This window comes from Nematolebias whitei, chromosome 12, assembly GCF_014905685.2.
Source record: "Nematolebias whitei isolate Nwh7 chromosome 12, NemWhi1, whole genome shotgun sequence".
NCBI classification, from domain to species: Eukaryota; Metazoa; Chordata; class Actinopteri; order Cyprinodontiformes; family Rivulidae; genus Nematolebias; species Nematolebias whitei.
The window spans coordinates 46,698,413-46,714,269 of record NC_056509.1 but is presented as its reverse complement, the minus strand read 5'-3'; the positions used below and the strand labels follow the sequence as shown (position 1 = coordinate 46,714,269).

The window sequence follows — 15,857 nt, the reverse complement described above, 5'->3', positions numbered from 1 at the left end:
GTAACAAAATGTTGGTAAAACTAGCTAAAAGCTAAAATTAGCAAAACTGCTGATAAAAACAAAAATAATCAAAACTGTTGCTAAAAGCTAAAATTAGCAAAACAGTAGCTTTAAACTGAAATGAACAAATGGTAGCTTAAGCTATAATTAGCCAAACCTGTAAAAACCTTTTTAAAATTGGCAAAACTAGCTACAAGCTAAAATGAGCAAAACAGTAGCTTATAGCTGAAATTCACACAAAAGTAGTTAAATCTACACATGGCAAAGTTTGTAAAATCTAAAATTAGCAAAAAATGTTACTAATAGCCAAAATCAGCAAAACAATAGCTTTGAGCTAAAATAAATAAAAAAAAACAGGAGCTTAAAGGAAAAATTAGTAAATGCAGTTTAAAGCTAAAATTAGCGCAACATTCTAACTGACGTCATATCAAAGAGCTAAAATTGGCAGAACTGTTGCTAAAACAAAGTTAGCACAGCTGTAGCTAAAAGTTAAAAACAAAGCTGGTCATCTAAAATTAGCAAAACTATTGATAAAAGCTAAAATCAGCAAATAGTGAAAGTTTAAATTGGCAAAACTGTTGCTAAAACTAAAATTAACAAGGATGCAGCTGATCTAAAACAAGCAAAATTGTTGTTAAAAGCTAAAATTGACCCAATCTTTAGCTAAAAGCTCAAATGAGCTTGACGGTAGTTATAAGTAGCATAAGAAGACAAAAGCAGCAGACTTCAGAGAATATTTAAGAATATGTAGATTTTTTTAATGTATATTTTAAATGTTTTATGTGTAAAAGATACAGAAGCTAAAAGTCACAGCACAATGTTCCTGATGCAGCTGAAGGTTTTGATGTTTGAACGTTCAAGGAAGAAGTCGTTTGAATGTAAAAGAACATTTTAGCAGGCAAATAATGAGAATGAAGCTGAATTTGTTGTTTCGGTCTGGTTTGTGTTTCTACACGTGCACTCATCCATCCAAAAGTTTCTCAGCTGAAATAAAAACAATTAAATTACACATGAAAACATTTAGCTGCTACTCCACTTTTAACAGCAGCGTTTGAGCTGATTAGCAGCCGCAGACGGCAGCTTCATCTGTATAATCAGTGTTTTGGATTCTTCTGTGGAATCAAATTAAGGACGCACACAGCTTCCATTTACTCCCAACAATCGGAGCTCAGATTGTCTCACAAAGAGCCGGTTCAGACGGAGGCGAGCTCAGAGTCGGCCTGGAGCCGCTGCCGAGAGCAGCCGTTTCACAAAACGGTTTAAAGTCGCAGTTCGTGTTTTTTATCTTGGCAGCAAACAGCTGTTTCTGTTGACAGTCGTCCAGAAGCACCGCTTTGTTTCATCTCAAATATATAAATGACCCGTGGTATAGTTGTTTGTTTTGAAGTATCACGAGAGAACGAACATGTTCTGGAAGATGCGAGTGCAGCTTCAGCCCAACGTCTTTTTAAAGACACAGAGTCGTTTGGACTTTCTGAAGATTCTGCACGTTCGCAGATTTCAAGTGAATGTTCTGAAAACTGGAAGTTAATGAGAGGCTGGGTGTGTGATGTACTCTGGGGGATCCATCCATCCAACATCCATCCAGCCAGCATTCATCCATCTAACATCCATCCATTAACATCCATTCATCCTTCCACCCATCTAACATCCTATCATCCATCCAACATCCATTCATCCATCCATCCAGCATTCATCCAGCCAGCATTCATCCATCCAACATCCATTCATCCATCCACCCATCCAACATCCATTCATCCATCCAACATACATCCATCTAATGTCCATTCATCCATCCAAAATCCATTCATCCATCCAACATTTATCTATCACCCAACATCCATTCATCCATCCAACATCCATTCATCTAACATCCATTCATCCATCCAACACATATCCATCTATCCATCAATCCATCCTTCCTTCCTCTGGTTCTGGACTCGGGTCTCAGGGGCAGCATCTTGAGCAGGGCGGTCCAGACATCTCTTTCCACAGCCACCTCTTCTGGGAGGACCTCAATGCATTCCCAGACCAACCAAGAGACGTAGTCTCTCCAGTGTGTCCTGGGTCTCCTTCCAGTTGTGCATGCCCAAAGCACCTTCCTAGTGAAGTGCCCAAGAAGCATCCTTACCAGATGCCCAAACCACCTCAACTGGCTCCTCTCAATGTGGAGGAGCAGCGGTTCAACGCCAAGTCTCTCCTGATAACTGAACTTCTCACCCTGTCTCTAATGGAGAGTCCAGCTCTGCAGAGGAAACTCATTTCAACCTCCTGGATCCACGATCTCATTCTTTCAGTCACCAGAGTTCATGACCAGAGGTGAGGGGAGGAACGTAGACTGACTGGTAAACAGAGAGCTTTGCCTTACAGCTCAGCTCCTTCTTCACCACATTGGACCAGCACAGAGTCCACAATACTGCAGATGCTGCACCAATCCATCTGTCAATCTCACTCTCCCTTCTTCCCTCACTCGTGAACAAAACCCCAAGATACTTGAACTCCTCCACTTGAAGCAGAACCTCACCCTCTGGTAGGATTTAATAGAAAACCATAGAGGCTGATTTATAGTCCATAAGACCCGGTCTCTTGTCTCACTGACGTGGGTGCGTGACAAAAATGGCATATTTTTCCACTCTTACCACCTGCTGACACCCCGTCTTGTGCATTGCCCTCAGTCAACAAGTTTTTGACAGTTTATGTGGTGGGCATCGTGTGATTGGTCAGAACTTTGTGGGCGTGTTTATGTAAAGGGGCTGTAGGCAGCCCTCAGGGCAGCGTCTGCTGAAGAGCTGCTGGCCGAGGCTGTGAGAAGATACAGCCATCATTACAACTGTTCCAGTAAAAATAAGTCAAATTCGACTCATAAAGAAAAGAACTCGCAGAAGGAGATTAGACAATTATGTGCACGCAGGAGACAGAACAGAGACAACGGGCGGCTCTCAGGGAGGATTTATCAGGATTTCTCCCCCACCGTTCTCTGTTGAGTATGAATAATCTGCGAGAAGTAACATCTGAGTGATCGGACTTCCTGCATCTTGTTGAAATATAACCAGGCCTACATCAGTTAGAGACACTTTGGGTGGAAAAAAGACAAAAACACCTACATTTTGATATCTACAATGTAACATTTAGTAAAAAAAATCAACAAACGTTTTGACTTTATTAGAGCTGGATTTCATGCACCTTGATTTAAACAGTTTGCATGTACCTACTTCGTGTTTTGGGAAACAAAGTATAAATTCAGTAACAATAGAAACATAAAAGTTTTAACGGGATATATTTTTTATAGACAAAATAATAAGACCCTTTAGGATCCCGGCTGGGTGAATTTGTGCGTGAGAAAAGGCTGCGTCAGATTTTCCACATTAGACCTCTCGCCTGGCTTTAACTGAGCTGTTAAAGAGCTGCGCTGCACACCGGCAGCCAGGAAACACTTGGAGCATCTGGGGCTCAGTCATACTGTGTGCGTGCACGTGCACGTGTGAGGTTCCCATGAGCAAGATAAAACACTGCAGATGATGCGCTGGAGACAGAAAGGCAGAAACGAGAGCTTTTCTGTTGGTTTCACACATTATTGATCGAGCGTGTTGTCACTGTCTTGGCACTAGCAGAGTTCCATACAAAGCTGTTATTTATGTAGCATGAAAGGTACTTTAGATACTTTAGCAGCTTCAGATTTGTTCTGCTGCCGTCATTAGTTTCAGTTAAGGAACACACACATATAGATAAGAACTGTCAAATATTATATTTTAAAGCTGTAATAAAGTTGTGCCGTGCAGCTTTAAAGTTAAATCGTCTTCAGTGTCCGTCCTCACGTCCAGCCGTCGACACTTTATACTCCCAGAGAGACACCAGGAGAGCTGCATCCTCCTCTAAACGGTTCTGCTGCAGCGAAAGGTCACATCCATCACTGGGAATGTACGCATCGACGGCGGTGTTTCGTTACACAAAGACGGAGGTTAAAACACTGAGCTCGTCTTCTTTTCCCACCAAACGTCGACTCGATCTGAGCAGGTTTTACTGAAAGAGGCGGCGCAGGATTTAATCAGGCCCAGGACGAAGAATAGTTTTGTTTGTCTTCTGTTGGCGTTAATGCAACATATTGACTGATTAAAGTTCAGCTGGACAAGGAGTAAACGAACAAACAGAGAAATAAGACTTTGTTGCTATTTAGCTAAAATGGTCCTTTTCTGTAATGGGGCTGTGATGGCTCAGTGGTCTGGGGTTGAGTCAGGAAGTGGAGATGCACAATATTGGATTTTTGGCCGATATCCAATATGCCAATATGTTAAAACTTATTTGACCGATAACTGATACCAATACTGATATTTATACCCCCCTAGACCTACTTACAGAGACTACATTGCTTTCTCTGCTGTGTAATTAAAATACTACGTTATTCTTCATGGTCTTTGTCATTTTGGCTGTGCTGAGAAATTTTGTCCGTAAACGTTCTGAACAGAACCGGTGACAACGGGCAGCCCTGGTGGAGTCTGAAGGTCCAACTTACTGCTGGCAATGTGAACCAAACTCTGGCATCGTTTGTTGGAACGACCGTTCCGCTCATGTCTGACTCATGCTCGTGTTCGTCTTGTGAACCTGCTGCTCACTGGTTTCCTCTGCATCTCTGCAGGTGATCCAGGCAGTGTTTTTCGGCTTGTGCGTCCTGATCGATGTGTCCAGCCTGCTGACCAAAGGAGCCGACAGCAGGGAGCAGGAGCGGCAGCTGAAGAAGCTGATTGGCCTGAGGGACTGGATGATGGCCGTGCTGGCCTTCCCCGTCGGCGCGGTGAGGAGGCGGACCTTCAGACACACAAAGCTGACCACGTTGTTGGTTTAACGTCCAACTCCCTGTCAGTCTCTTCTTCAGGGAGCGATGCTTTTCACAAACATCTAAACGTGGAGATTTTAGGTTAATTTTATTAGACATTCTTGAAGTGATGGAGTTAGCCTAAGGTTGTTCAAGCGCTCCCTCAAGTTTAATGATTTATTTAATGAAAGTTGTAAATGTATATTAAGCCCGTCAGAGGGTCTGACAGCTAAAGAAACAAAAATCTGTTTATAAAAACCTCAAAATTGTGTTTAATAGACAAGATTTAAATATGGTAAACAGCCTAGAGCAGTGGTTCCCAAAGGTGTTCTGCTGGGCCCCCCTTTGGTTTATAAGAAAATTTCTGCGCACGGAAAATGGGTTTAAAAACACGAACAACTCCCTGAGAGGAAAACGTTTTTAAAAGGTTTGTTGAGCAAATGCCACCTTTAATCCTCACGTCTTTTCAGTGGCTGCTGTGAACCTGCTTGTTGCTGCAGATGTGATGTCTGGGTGCAGCTGTGACACTTCCACTCTCAGTTCACTTTCACCGTCCGGCTTTGATCTGGGCTTTGTCTTGATTGAGGCCACAGCAGAAAACGCCTCTCACATGAGTAGGATGTGGCAAAGTGAAGTGTGACCAGGGCTCTCTTACCCAACGTGGTAATCTTCTCCACTCCAATCCAACACGAGTCTTTGACTGAAACTGTTGTTGGATCAGAAGTGACATCGATGCACCGTTCCTCCTCCGATGTGCTGAAGCAGCAGGTGGTGTTGCACTGAACAGTCATACTCTTTGGACTCTTGCACCAAAAATGTTTCTGACGGTCAGAGATGTGAGCGTTCATGCACGAGCTCCCTGAGTTCTGCAGCTTGTTGTCTTCAGTGAACGACTTCAAGTTCTCAAACGAGTCCACGTTTCCACCTTTCGCTCGCTGCAGCCTCCTGAACGATGACTTCATCTGCCAGATGTGGGAGGTGTGCGTTTGTGCCCTGCATCTGCAAAAACCTGTCACTGAGGTATGCAAGTTTCATGAGGAACTTGTTGCAGTACAAGGTCACTGCCCTCGTTCAAAAAGACGAGGCTCTCACCTCGCAGCTCAAAGACCAGCACCTTCCCACGCGACGGCCATCGGGACTCGCTGCGAAGCGGACCAGCTGCCTCGCACGGTGCCGAAACAATCCAGGCTTTGACAGGTCGTGTTTCGATGTGGTCGACTGTGGCCATGACATCGGTCATTACATGGTTCAGTTCAGGACTCAGCTGTTTAGAAGCTTCGCCGTGGGTCATGCAGTGCGTCCACTGCACATTCGGGGAGACTTGCAGCGCTCTCCTCTCAGCCTGCAGATCCCCACGCAGCCCTCACGTTTCAGACTGGCCTCTTTCAAGTAAGAGCCGACGATTTTAAACAGTTCTGGCTCTGCCACAAACTTGTTTGCAGAAATGCGATTCCTCCCTCGTCTCCATCTATGAACCTGACGTCTGTCAAAAGTCTTTGCTGCTGTCAGTGGCTTCATCCACCTGCAAGGACGAGCGGCAGCTGTCCTGCACCTTATCATGAAGCTGCTCTTCTACGGGGCGGCTGTGGCTCAGTGGTTAGAGCAGTCGTCCTCCAATGCAAGTGATGGGGGTTCGAATCCACCAGCAGTCACATGCCGAAATGTCCCTGGGCAAGACACTGAACCCCTCGTTGCCTCCGATGTGGCCCATCAGTGTGTGAATGTGATAAAGCTCTGATTAGTCTCTTTAGATTGATTTGTTCAATTAGCTTTGTAGAGATCTAGTATAGAGCTGTATGAATGGATAAATGAGGCACAGATTGTTGTAAAGAGCTTTGAGCATCTTGATCAGATAGAAAGGAGCTGTATAGGTACAGTCCATTTATGTCCTTTGACTTGTCCGGAATGTGCCGGCTGACGGTATTCTAGGACAGAAGAAAAGCTCGTAGTTTCCTAGCTGCTGTGTCATCAATCATTGATTAGCAAATATAGCACATAGGAGTCTTAATTCTTCAGCAATTGTATGCGTCTTTTTTACATTGTGCCACTCGGCAGGCAGCTTTATATGAGCTGAGCTGCCGGCATGGATGCAGCTTTAGCAGAGACCCTGCTGAGCACGGCAGTTGATGATGTTTTGTCTGAAAGTCAACTGGTTGTCTTTGTGCTCTGGATGCTTTGTCTCCGAGCAGCGTCTTAGCTTGTTAGGCTTCAATCTGTCACAAGCTAGCACTTTAAGACAGACGACATGCCGCGGCCTCTCCTCAGGTGTGCAGGTGAAGCCAAAGGCAAGATGTGCTTCGTCATGTTTTCTACTCTCTGGCTTGGAAGCATATGTGGCGATGCTTCATCTTCTGATTTGCGTTTATGTGGGAGCCCCATCAAAACCCTGTCCATTATGCTTGCAGTGCAGGGAACAAGTTAAACACGCTGCAAATTGTCCCAAAGACCAGGATTGGACACCTCTAGCCTAGAGGACACAGGACACAGTTTTAATGAGTTCAACCTGAGAAGAAGAAGAAATGTTTAAAAGCTTTAGATGATGTGAGGTCAATGTTTACATTTGAAGCTCTTATTGTGAAGGGCTGAAGGAAGTTCTCTTGGTCTTGCTGCAGGACTAACAAAGATCACACGCTGGATTGGTTCAAATAAACACTTTGCATTTATTTTGGGTTTTACCCAGTAAAAGTGGGAACAGGTGGAAGAGAACTTGGAGAGGTGGAGGTATGCACTTGAAAGAAGAGGACTGAAAATCAGCCGTAGTAAGACAGAGTCCATGTGTGTGGATGAGAGGGAGGAGGTGGAACAGTGAGGCTACGAGGAGCAGAGGTCACAAAGGTGCAGGACTTCAAGGACTCGGGGTCCACTGTCCAGGAACATGGGGAGTGTGGTGAAGAGGTGAAGAAGAGAGTCCAGGCAGGATGGAGTGATGGAGAAAAGTTCAGCTCCAATAATATTTAAAAACTATCATTCTCTCAAAGAATGCATATCACCCGCCTCCTTTTGTGCCAAAACGTTCAGCTCATTTTATGTTGGAGATGATGGAGCCGTTTAAACCTTGATGTCATGCTTGATGTTCGCACTCAGAGCAATCAGCCACGAACACGCCAAACTCCAGCTCATTATCTGTAAACCTGATGGAGTCGGAGCCATTGTTGTGTTAACTCTGGCAGCCATCTTGAATCGGGTTCACTCCAAAAGGTATTGAGTTGTTGATGATCATCCAGTGATTGTTCTTCAGTGTTTCAATAAAATCCGACCTGTGGGACACGAGATATTTTGCTAACAATTTAGCTTTCTCTTCAGGCCGTTGTAGTCCAACAGACAGTTCTAAAGATCTGTTCATATTCCAGCTGGTTCTGTCCTGCAGACACCGAACAGTCCGTTTTAACTCTGTCAGTCAGAGTGCTGCGATGCTTCTGGCTCAGAAACACACCCTGTTGGTCTCTTTTCTGACACACACACGTGCACGCGCACACACACCTGTAGAAATACCTGTACCTGTGAGTCAGGTGCACAGTTCAGTTTACACGACACAAAGGATCTGATTATCACCGCCGCTCGGGTCTGAAACCCTGACCGATACAGGAGGACAGTGTGCGCCTGCAGATGTGGGCGGAGCCATACTTAGGACATACAGACGTGCGCAGGTGAGCGTGCACGGGAACTTCACGGTGCAGGATTCCACTGTGGAAATGTGTGTGAGTTCTCTGCCTCCAGCAGCCTGATGAAAGCAGAGAAGCTGCCGGTCGGGGAACAATGGGTGGGGGGGCGGGGTTAGGTGGGTGCAGAGGCCTGGAACTGGAACACAGGTGAGCGGCAGGTAATTCCATCCTGTTGTGTAGAACACAAACGTGGCCTCCGTCCAACGTGTGGGGGAGACATGAGACCCCCGAGGTGGTCGGCTCGAGGTGCGTTCAGGGTGCAGGAGACAAAAAGCTGCGGTGACAGGTGGACTCACCTCAGAGGGGTCCTGATGACCCCCCCCCCCCCACGCACACCTTTGTTAAAAACTTAGCACAGATCGTCGCAGAACATCAAAATGACTCATTTTTAACTTTATGCAACATTTCAGCCTCATGAACCGTGATTCAAATAGTTTACCGCTGTCCACCACGAAAGTCAAGCAGTCGTGTAAATGCCTTTTTGTGTGTTTGTCTGTTAGCAAAATATCTCAGAAACCACTGGATGAGTTTGAATACAACTCAAAGTAATCATTGGATGTACGTCAACAGCGATCCAACCTGATTCAAGATGGCTGCCACAGCTGGGCGACATTACAAACACAACACTGGTCGTAGCTCAGCCGTCGTTAAGATGTCTAAGGTTTGGTGTGGTAGTAGCTGAGAGTCATCCCCAACACGTGTTCTGAGCACCAACAGCTCAAGGAGAGAGTAAAAATAAAAACAAACCTTTGATTGTTCTTCTCTGAAAATATCAGAAAAAGAACTGGAGTAATTGATGTTTGGGGAAGTAATAGTACTTTGATATTCAGTAATTTGATTTTATTATTATTATTTTTTTGGTATACGTAAAAAGTTCAAGGATCAAAAAGTTTCAACATTTTAGGTTTTTCCTTCAGTGATCGTCAGTGTCATTTGTGTCTTTTTACTAAAAATAACTTTTAAAATGACAGCCATGACTGATGGTTGACCTTAATACTACAGAGGAAGTGCGTGTTTGTGTTTTGTCGCTAATAAAATAAAAACTGATGAATCATTTTTAACTCCTCACTCAATGACTAACGGGAAACGATCACATTAAAAACATTTTTCAGGGTCGGCCCTTTAGGTCCTACCACTCCAACAAAACCTTTTGTGGCAACATCAAGGGTTTTATTTCATCAGCAGCTCTTTGGTGGGTGTACCGCAGGGGTCCTTTCTCAGTCCCCTTCTGTTTTCTTTATATATACTGCCCTAGGTGCCATTTTTTTGTAAACACGGCATACCGTTTCAGTTTTTAAATGAGTTTAAAACATTGACCAGAGAATGGAGCAAATAAAAAATCACGGAGGATGGAAATGTTTAGAAAAACAACACAAAAACCAACTAGTTCTTCCCTCACTCTACCACCCTCCAGTGTTAGATGAATTGCATAAACAAATGGGTCACATGGGCTCAGAGCGGAGACTCCATCTTATTAAGGATCGTTTATTTTGGCCTAAGATGCAAAGGGACATTGAACATTTTGTCACTAACGTTTGTGAATGTCTAAAGATAAACGCAGATGATTGTCAACTTTACTTCCCTCTGAAGCACACTGGGGCATGTTCTGTCCAACCTCTTCTTGACTCCCTGATTGACATCAGGGACTGGATGGCTTTAAATTTCCTAAACTTTAATGAGAAGAAAACAGAAATCATGTTGTCTCCTCCTAACGGCACAAGCAAGAACCACTGTATCGACTTTCCCTCTGTAGCCCCGTTAGAGAAATAAGTTGTCACTAATCTGGGAGTGAACAGGAACCCTTCCATGAAACTGAACAGTCAACATGTTTGTTAAATCCTGTTTTGTTTTGTTTGTTTCAGTTGAGGCGACTCTAAATTGAAGCCCATACTGTCTAAAAGTAACCTTGAGACAGTAAAACATGCTTTCATAACATCCAGGCTTGATTACTGCAATGCACTTCTTTTTGGAATCTGTCAGACCTCCATTGCACGATTACAACTGGTTCAAAATGCTGCAGCCTGATTTGTAACTGGTACAGGCAAAAGAGAGCACATCTCTCCAGTTCTGGCCTCCCATCACTGGCTCCTAGTTCAGTTTCAAATTCATTTAAAAATCCTTCTGTATGTTTTAAATCTCTGAACAGTTCTGTTCCCTCTTATCTCACTGATCTGCTGCAGCCATATGTCCCACAGCGCTCTCTTGAGGTCAGCAGACCAGATGCTTTTATTGGTTCCAGGAACTCGTTTTAAGCTCAGAGGTGATGGAACCTTCTCTGTTGCAGGTCCAAAACTGTGGAATGAGTTACCGCTGCATGTCAGGCAGGCTCCCCCCTCACTGTTTTTAAGTCTCGTTTAAAAACTCACTTTTATTCTCTGACTTTTGACACTGTGTGAGTTGATTTTAACTCGTCTGTATTCTATAACGTTAGTCATTTAGTTCTTATCTTTACGTCTGTGGATCTACATTTCATCCTGTGTCCGTTGCTTCTTTGTTTTGTTGTACAGCACTTTGGTTGGCCTTGTTGCTGCTTTATAAATAAAGTGCTGTGGTATGGTAAAGTTAATGCCCAGAAAGATGTTGACCTTTTATTGTTTAGCTCATCCCTTTGGATTTTTGAGCCTTTGCCTCCCAGTGGTTAACTCTGTGTCACTTCTCCCCCACCTCCAGTTTGTAGTTTTTACCTTCTGGAGCCTCTACCTGTACGACAGAGAACTGGTCTACCCAAAACTCCTGGATAACTTCATCCCACAGTGGCTGAACCACGGCATGGTGAGTCGGACTTTACTAATATCAAGTTGTTGCCCAAATCTACAGCAAACAGTGTCTTTATCTGACACAAAAAGAAAAGAACAGATTTATTAGACCTGATAAATATTTCCTGTTTAGGTAAAGACGCATGGAGCGCAGGGTTTGTTAAAGTGTAAGTTCAGGGGGTGAGCAACAAGACATCAGACCTTAAAGGATTAGGACTTGGTGACAGCCTGCCATAGCAGAGAGAAACTTGGAATGTCTGCCAAGATATTTTATTACACCTGATCTAAACCTAATTTAACCTTTGACCCAGGTGGGTTGGAGCAGGGAAACCTCTAAACAAACCTCTAAACATGCAGGATAGTGGCCCTGGAGAACTAAACTTGATCTTCCCTCAGCCAAAGCACACCATTTAAGCCAGTTTCTCAATGAGCTGCAACAGCTGGAGACCAGTTGTTGACTCAACATTGTGAGAAAATGGGCTCTTTTCTGTTGCAGTCTAGTGCTGCAGTGTTTGCCACCGGCAACTTCTAAATCTGTATTCTAGTCTGTGCGCACAATATGTTGTTCCCCACCTCGGCCCACTTTGTACCCACCCGAACAGCCTCCACCTCATTGATGATTCATTCTACTGGAGTGCCCTTTTTGAAATGAAGATAGGCAGATTGGGACCAGTTTTGCTGATTGGTAATTGTCTCTAGGTGAGTGAGAGAGTGAATGGTTGTTTGTCTCGTTTGTCTCCATGTGTCCCTGTGATGGACTGGAGACCTGTCCAGGGTGTCCCCCGCCTCTCGCACAGTGACTGCTGGACATGAACACCAGTGACCCCATTGACCTGAAAAGGAAGAAGCCGGTAAAAGATAATGGATGGATGGATAAATGATGTATCGTCAATGTGGTGTTTGTCCCCCGTCGCAGAGCGAAGAGGGGGAATTGGAAATACCCTCGGTTTGTCCATCCTTCTTTTGAGCATAATTTGAAAATATAGTGAAGTATCAACGTCCATTTTGGTGTGTGGCCACATGTAGGCCTAACTATCAAAAATTGGGTTGCCACCTCAAAATCCAAGATGGCCACCACCATATGTATATATAAACCAACCACCCCAGTCATTTGTGGAAACTTTTACCAAGCCCCTGGGTGTTCTCAGTTTTTATTTAGCTTAAAAGTATAATTTCCTCAAATGATTGGGGTGGCCGAAGAATAAACTGTGGAGGCCAAGGCCACCGATGGCCACCCCCTGGCTCCACCACTGCACCTGGTCATGGATAGAATGTCTCCCTGCACTCGCCAGGATCCGTCACGCTGCGCTGCCTCGGACAAGACAAAAATAACTTCAGCTCATTTCAGAGGCGAGCAAAAAGAAACGGAAAACCCATTCAGGTTTTTTTCCCGCCTCTTATCAACGATCCAAACTGTTCCTGATGGTTTGATTGACGGCTTGTTGCAGTGAAGTTCTGCATGATGGAACTTGTAAAGTTAATCTGTCCTGGATCATTACTCCAGTCAGCAGATCATAAATCTGATCAATCTTATCAGTCGGCGCTTGTCGACCTCTGGATTTGAATCCGGTCCCTTGGCCGGCAGCTTTGATTTGCCACCAAGAGGAAGTCGCTTTAATCAAATGTTAGACGAGCTCTCCTGCCTGATATCAGCTGAATGTGTTCAAGTCGCCACCAAACGTTTCCAGCAGTCTGTCTGATATGAAAAACGTCTGTGTGTCCGAGCAGGGGCGGTCCGAGGCGAGCTGCTTTTGATTGTTGAATCAAAAGAGACTAGAGCAGCTCGTCTGTTCGGCTCTTTGAAAAAAGCGGGACCTGCAGGCGGTGATGTAACCGAGCGGTTGCTACGGTGCGTTCGCCAAGGACCAAAACAACCGGCGTGGATTTTGAGACACAAAACGTGTCTGCGTGTTCACGTGGTGAAGCCTTTGTGTGCGAGTCCAATCCGGTTGTAAATATTTAGCAGTATTCCATGGTATCCGTACTGTTTGTTTATCCCTGCTGCCACGGCAACCGTGTCACCGTTCCCACTGAAGAAGGGAGGAGTGGAGTGATGGAGCTCGAGGGAGAAAAGAAGAGAGACAATGCACGAACAACGTTCCTGACACTCGTGTGAACACAAATATGGAAGACTGAGCTTGAACTGAAATGTTTGCCTTGCTGACGACTGGGCTCAAATCTCTGGCTGCACACGACCCGAGTCTTATTTATGTAAAAGATTAGAACAGAAACGTAACAAACCGTTCAAAACCAGGACAAGGTGAGCGTACATGTGTGCAAACACTATAACTAGCTGCAGCTGCCCACATCAGGAGTAAATCAATCGAGTTGGTGAGAAGAAAAGAAACAAAGTCCGTTTGGTTTAGTTATGTTGTTTATTTGTCATATGCAATAAAACGTTCAGGGTGAGGAGAACCGATTCGACTCGCTCAAACAAAAAAACAGACAAGGAATGCTAATCTAAAGCATTCAGTAAGGGCACAGAATAAAATACCAAAAAGTGAAAAAGAAATACACCGGTATTTACAAGGTCCAAAAGAAAACGGTGCAACTACGATGAATTGATACAAATTCATCGTAGTTGCACCGTTAAGTATTTCAAGGTAACACTTTAAGCTTAAATGCACGTGATATATATATTGCACATTAACATAAACTGCACAGGTTGTGTGACAGGTAGTGAGGAACACTGAGATGAATCATGATGGTCAGGTAGTGACGTACACGGTACAGCCACATAGTGCAGCAGCAATAAATATTGATCAGATTAGTTGGTGCGATGTTATTGCCAGTTCTAAAAACGTTAAATCTGGTCCTCTGGACAGTCAAAAAAACAATGAATTTTGATTTTTGAATGTCCAGAGGACCAGATTTAACTTTTTTAGATGTTTCTACCTGGATTATTGAGCATGCATCAGGATGTTGTTGCCACTTGTTCAGTGTTATTTATCAAGAGTTCACTAATCTGACAGTTTGTGGATAGTAACTGTCTTTGAGTGTTCATGTACACGATGGCAGAGTAGATGGAACAGTCCTTGTGCTGGGTGGGTGTGGTCCTTCATGATGCTGCTTTACGCAGACATCGGCTGTGGTAGATGTCCTGGGTGGTGCAGAGACTGCTACCAGTGATGTCCTCTGCTGTTTGCACCACCCTCTGTAGAGCTTTCTGACTGGTGCAGTTCCTGTACCACCCTGTGATGCAGCCTGTCGGCAGCCTCTCCATGGTGCACCTATAAATGTTTGTGAGGATGCTGGTGTTTGTACCAAACTTCTTAGGAAGTAGAGTCTTTGACGGGCTTTCTTGACCACAGTAAAGTCCAGAACAGATCCTCAGTGACGTGAACGCTGAGGAACTTGAAGCTGCTGACCTGCTCCACCTCAGCGCTGTTTATGTAGAAGGTGGAGTGCTGACCTCCACGCTGTTTCCTGAAGTCCACCATCATCTCCTTCATCTTAGTCTTTAACTTGGTCTCTTTTCTGTTTAACTTCACAGGATGAGCACTTTTCTGTTATGGCAGTTTCATATTTTTGCATTTTTAATGGTGAAATTCATGGAATTTTGTTAAATAAAGAAAAATATAAAAGTCACTAAAATAACTGACAAAAGTAACATTTTTAAATGAAAATCAACTAAAGTTATGGCTTTTACATTTAACTGAGTTACTTTAAGAACTGTTGAAGCTCGCCTTCACAAAAAGGAGGGGGTTTGATTCCCAACCTGCTGCGGTCAGCGGATTCTGGACCTCTGGGACTTCTACACCTGTCCACAGATGTTCTGGTCCACCTGCCCGCATGTGTTCTGGTCCACCTGTTCACAGGTGTTCTAGTCCACCTGTCCACATGTGTTCTGGTCCACCTGTTCACAGGTGTTCTAGTCCACCTGTCCACATGTGTTCTGGTCCACCTGTTCACAGGTGTTCTAGTCCACCTGCTCACATGTGTTCTGGTCCACCTGCCCACATGTGTTCTGGTCCACCTGTCCACAGATGTTCTGGTCCACCTGTCCACAGATGTTCTGGTCCACCTGCTCACATGTGTTCTGGTCCACCTGTTCACAGGTGTTCTAGTCCACCTGTTCACAAGTGTTCTAGTCCACCTGTCCACATGTGTTCTGGTCCACCTGTCCACATGTGTTCTGGTCCACCTGTCCACAGATGTTCTGGTACACCTGCCCATGTGTTCTGGTCCACCTGTCCACAGATGTTCTGGTCCACCTGTCCACAGATGTTCTGGTCCACCTGTCCACATGTGTTCTGGTCCACCTGTCCACAGATGTTCTGGTCCACCTGTCCACATGTGTTCTGACGCACTTGTCCACATGTGTTCTGGTCCACCTGCCCACGTGTTCTGGTCCACCTGTCCACAGATGTTCTGGTCCACCTGCCCACATGTGTTCTGGTCCACTTGTCCACAGATGTTCTGGTCCACCTGCTCACATGTGTTCTGGTCCACCTGCCCACATGTGTTCTGGTCCACCTGTCTACATGTGTTCTGGTCCACCTGCCCACAGGTGTTCTGGTCCACCTGTCCACAGATGTTTTGGTCCACCTGCTCACATGTGTTCTGGTCCACCTGCCCACATGTGTTCTGGTCCACCTGCCCACATGTGTTCTGGTCCACCTGTCCACA

General features: G+C 44.8%; 1 protein-coding gene across 2 annotated transcripts in view; it reads left to right on the top strand.

Annotated features, from left to right (window-relative positions):
* Positions 1-15,857, top strand: part of aig1 (androgen-induced 1 (H. sapiens)) — a 26,761-nt gene that overhangs the window by 930 nt on the left and 9,974 nt on the right. For both annotated transcript variants that reach the window (XM_037685970.1, XM_037685968.1), the window contains exons 2-3: positions 4,634-4,789; positions 11,143-11,244. In XM_037685970.1, the coding sequence (XP_037541898.1) occupies positions 4,634-4,789; positions 11,143-11,244 (258 nt within the window). The remainder of the gene's footprint in view (positions 1-4,633; positions 4,790-11,142; positions 11,245-15,857) is intronic.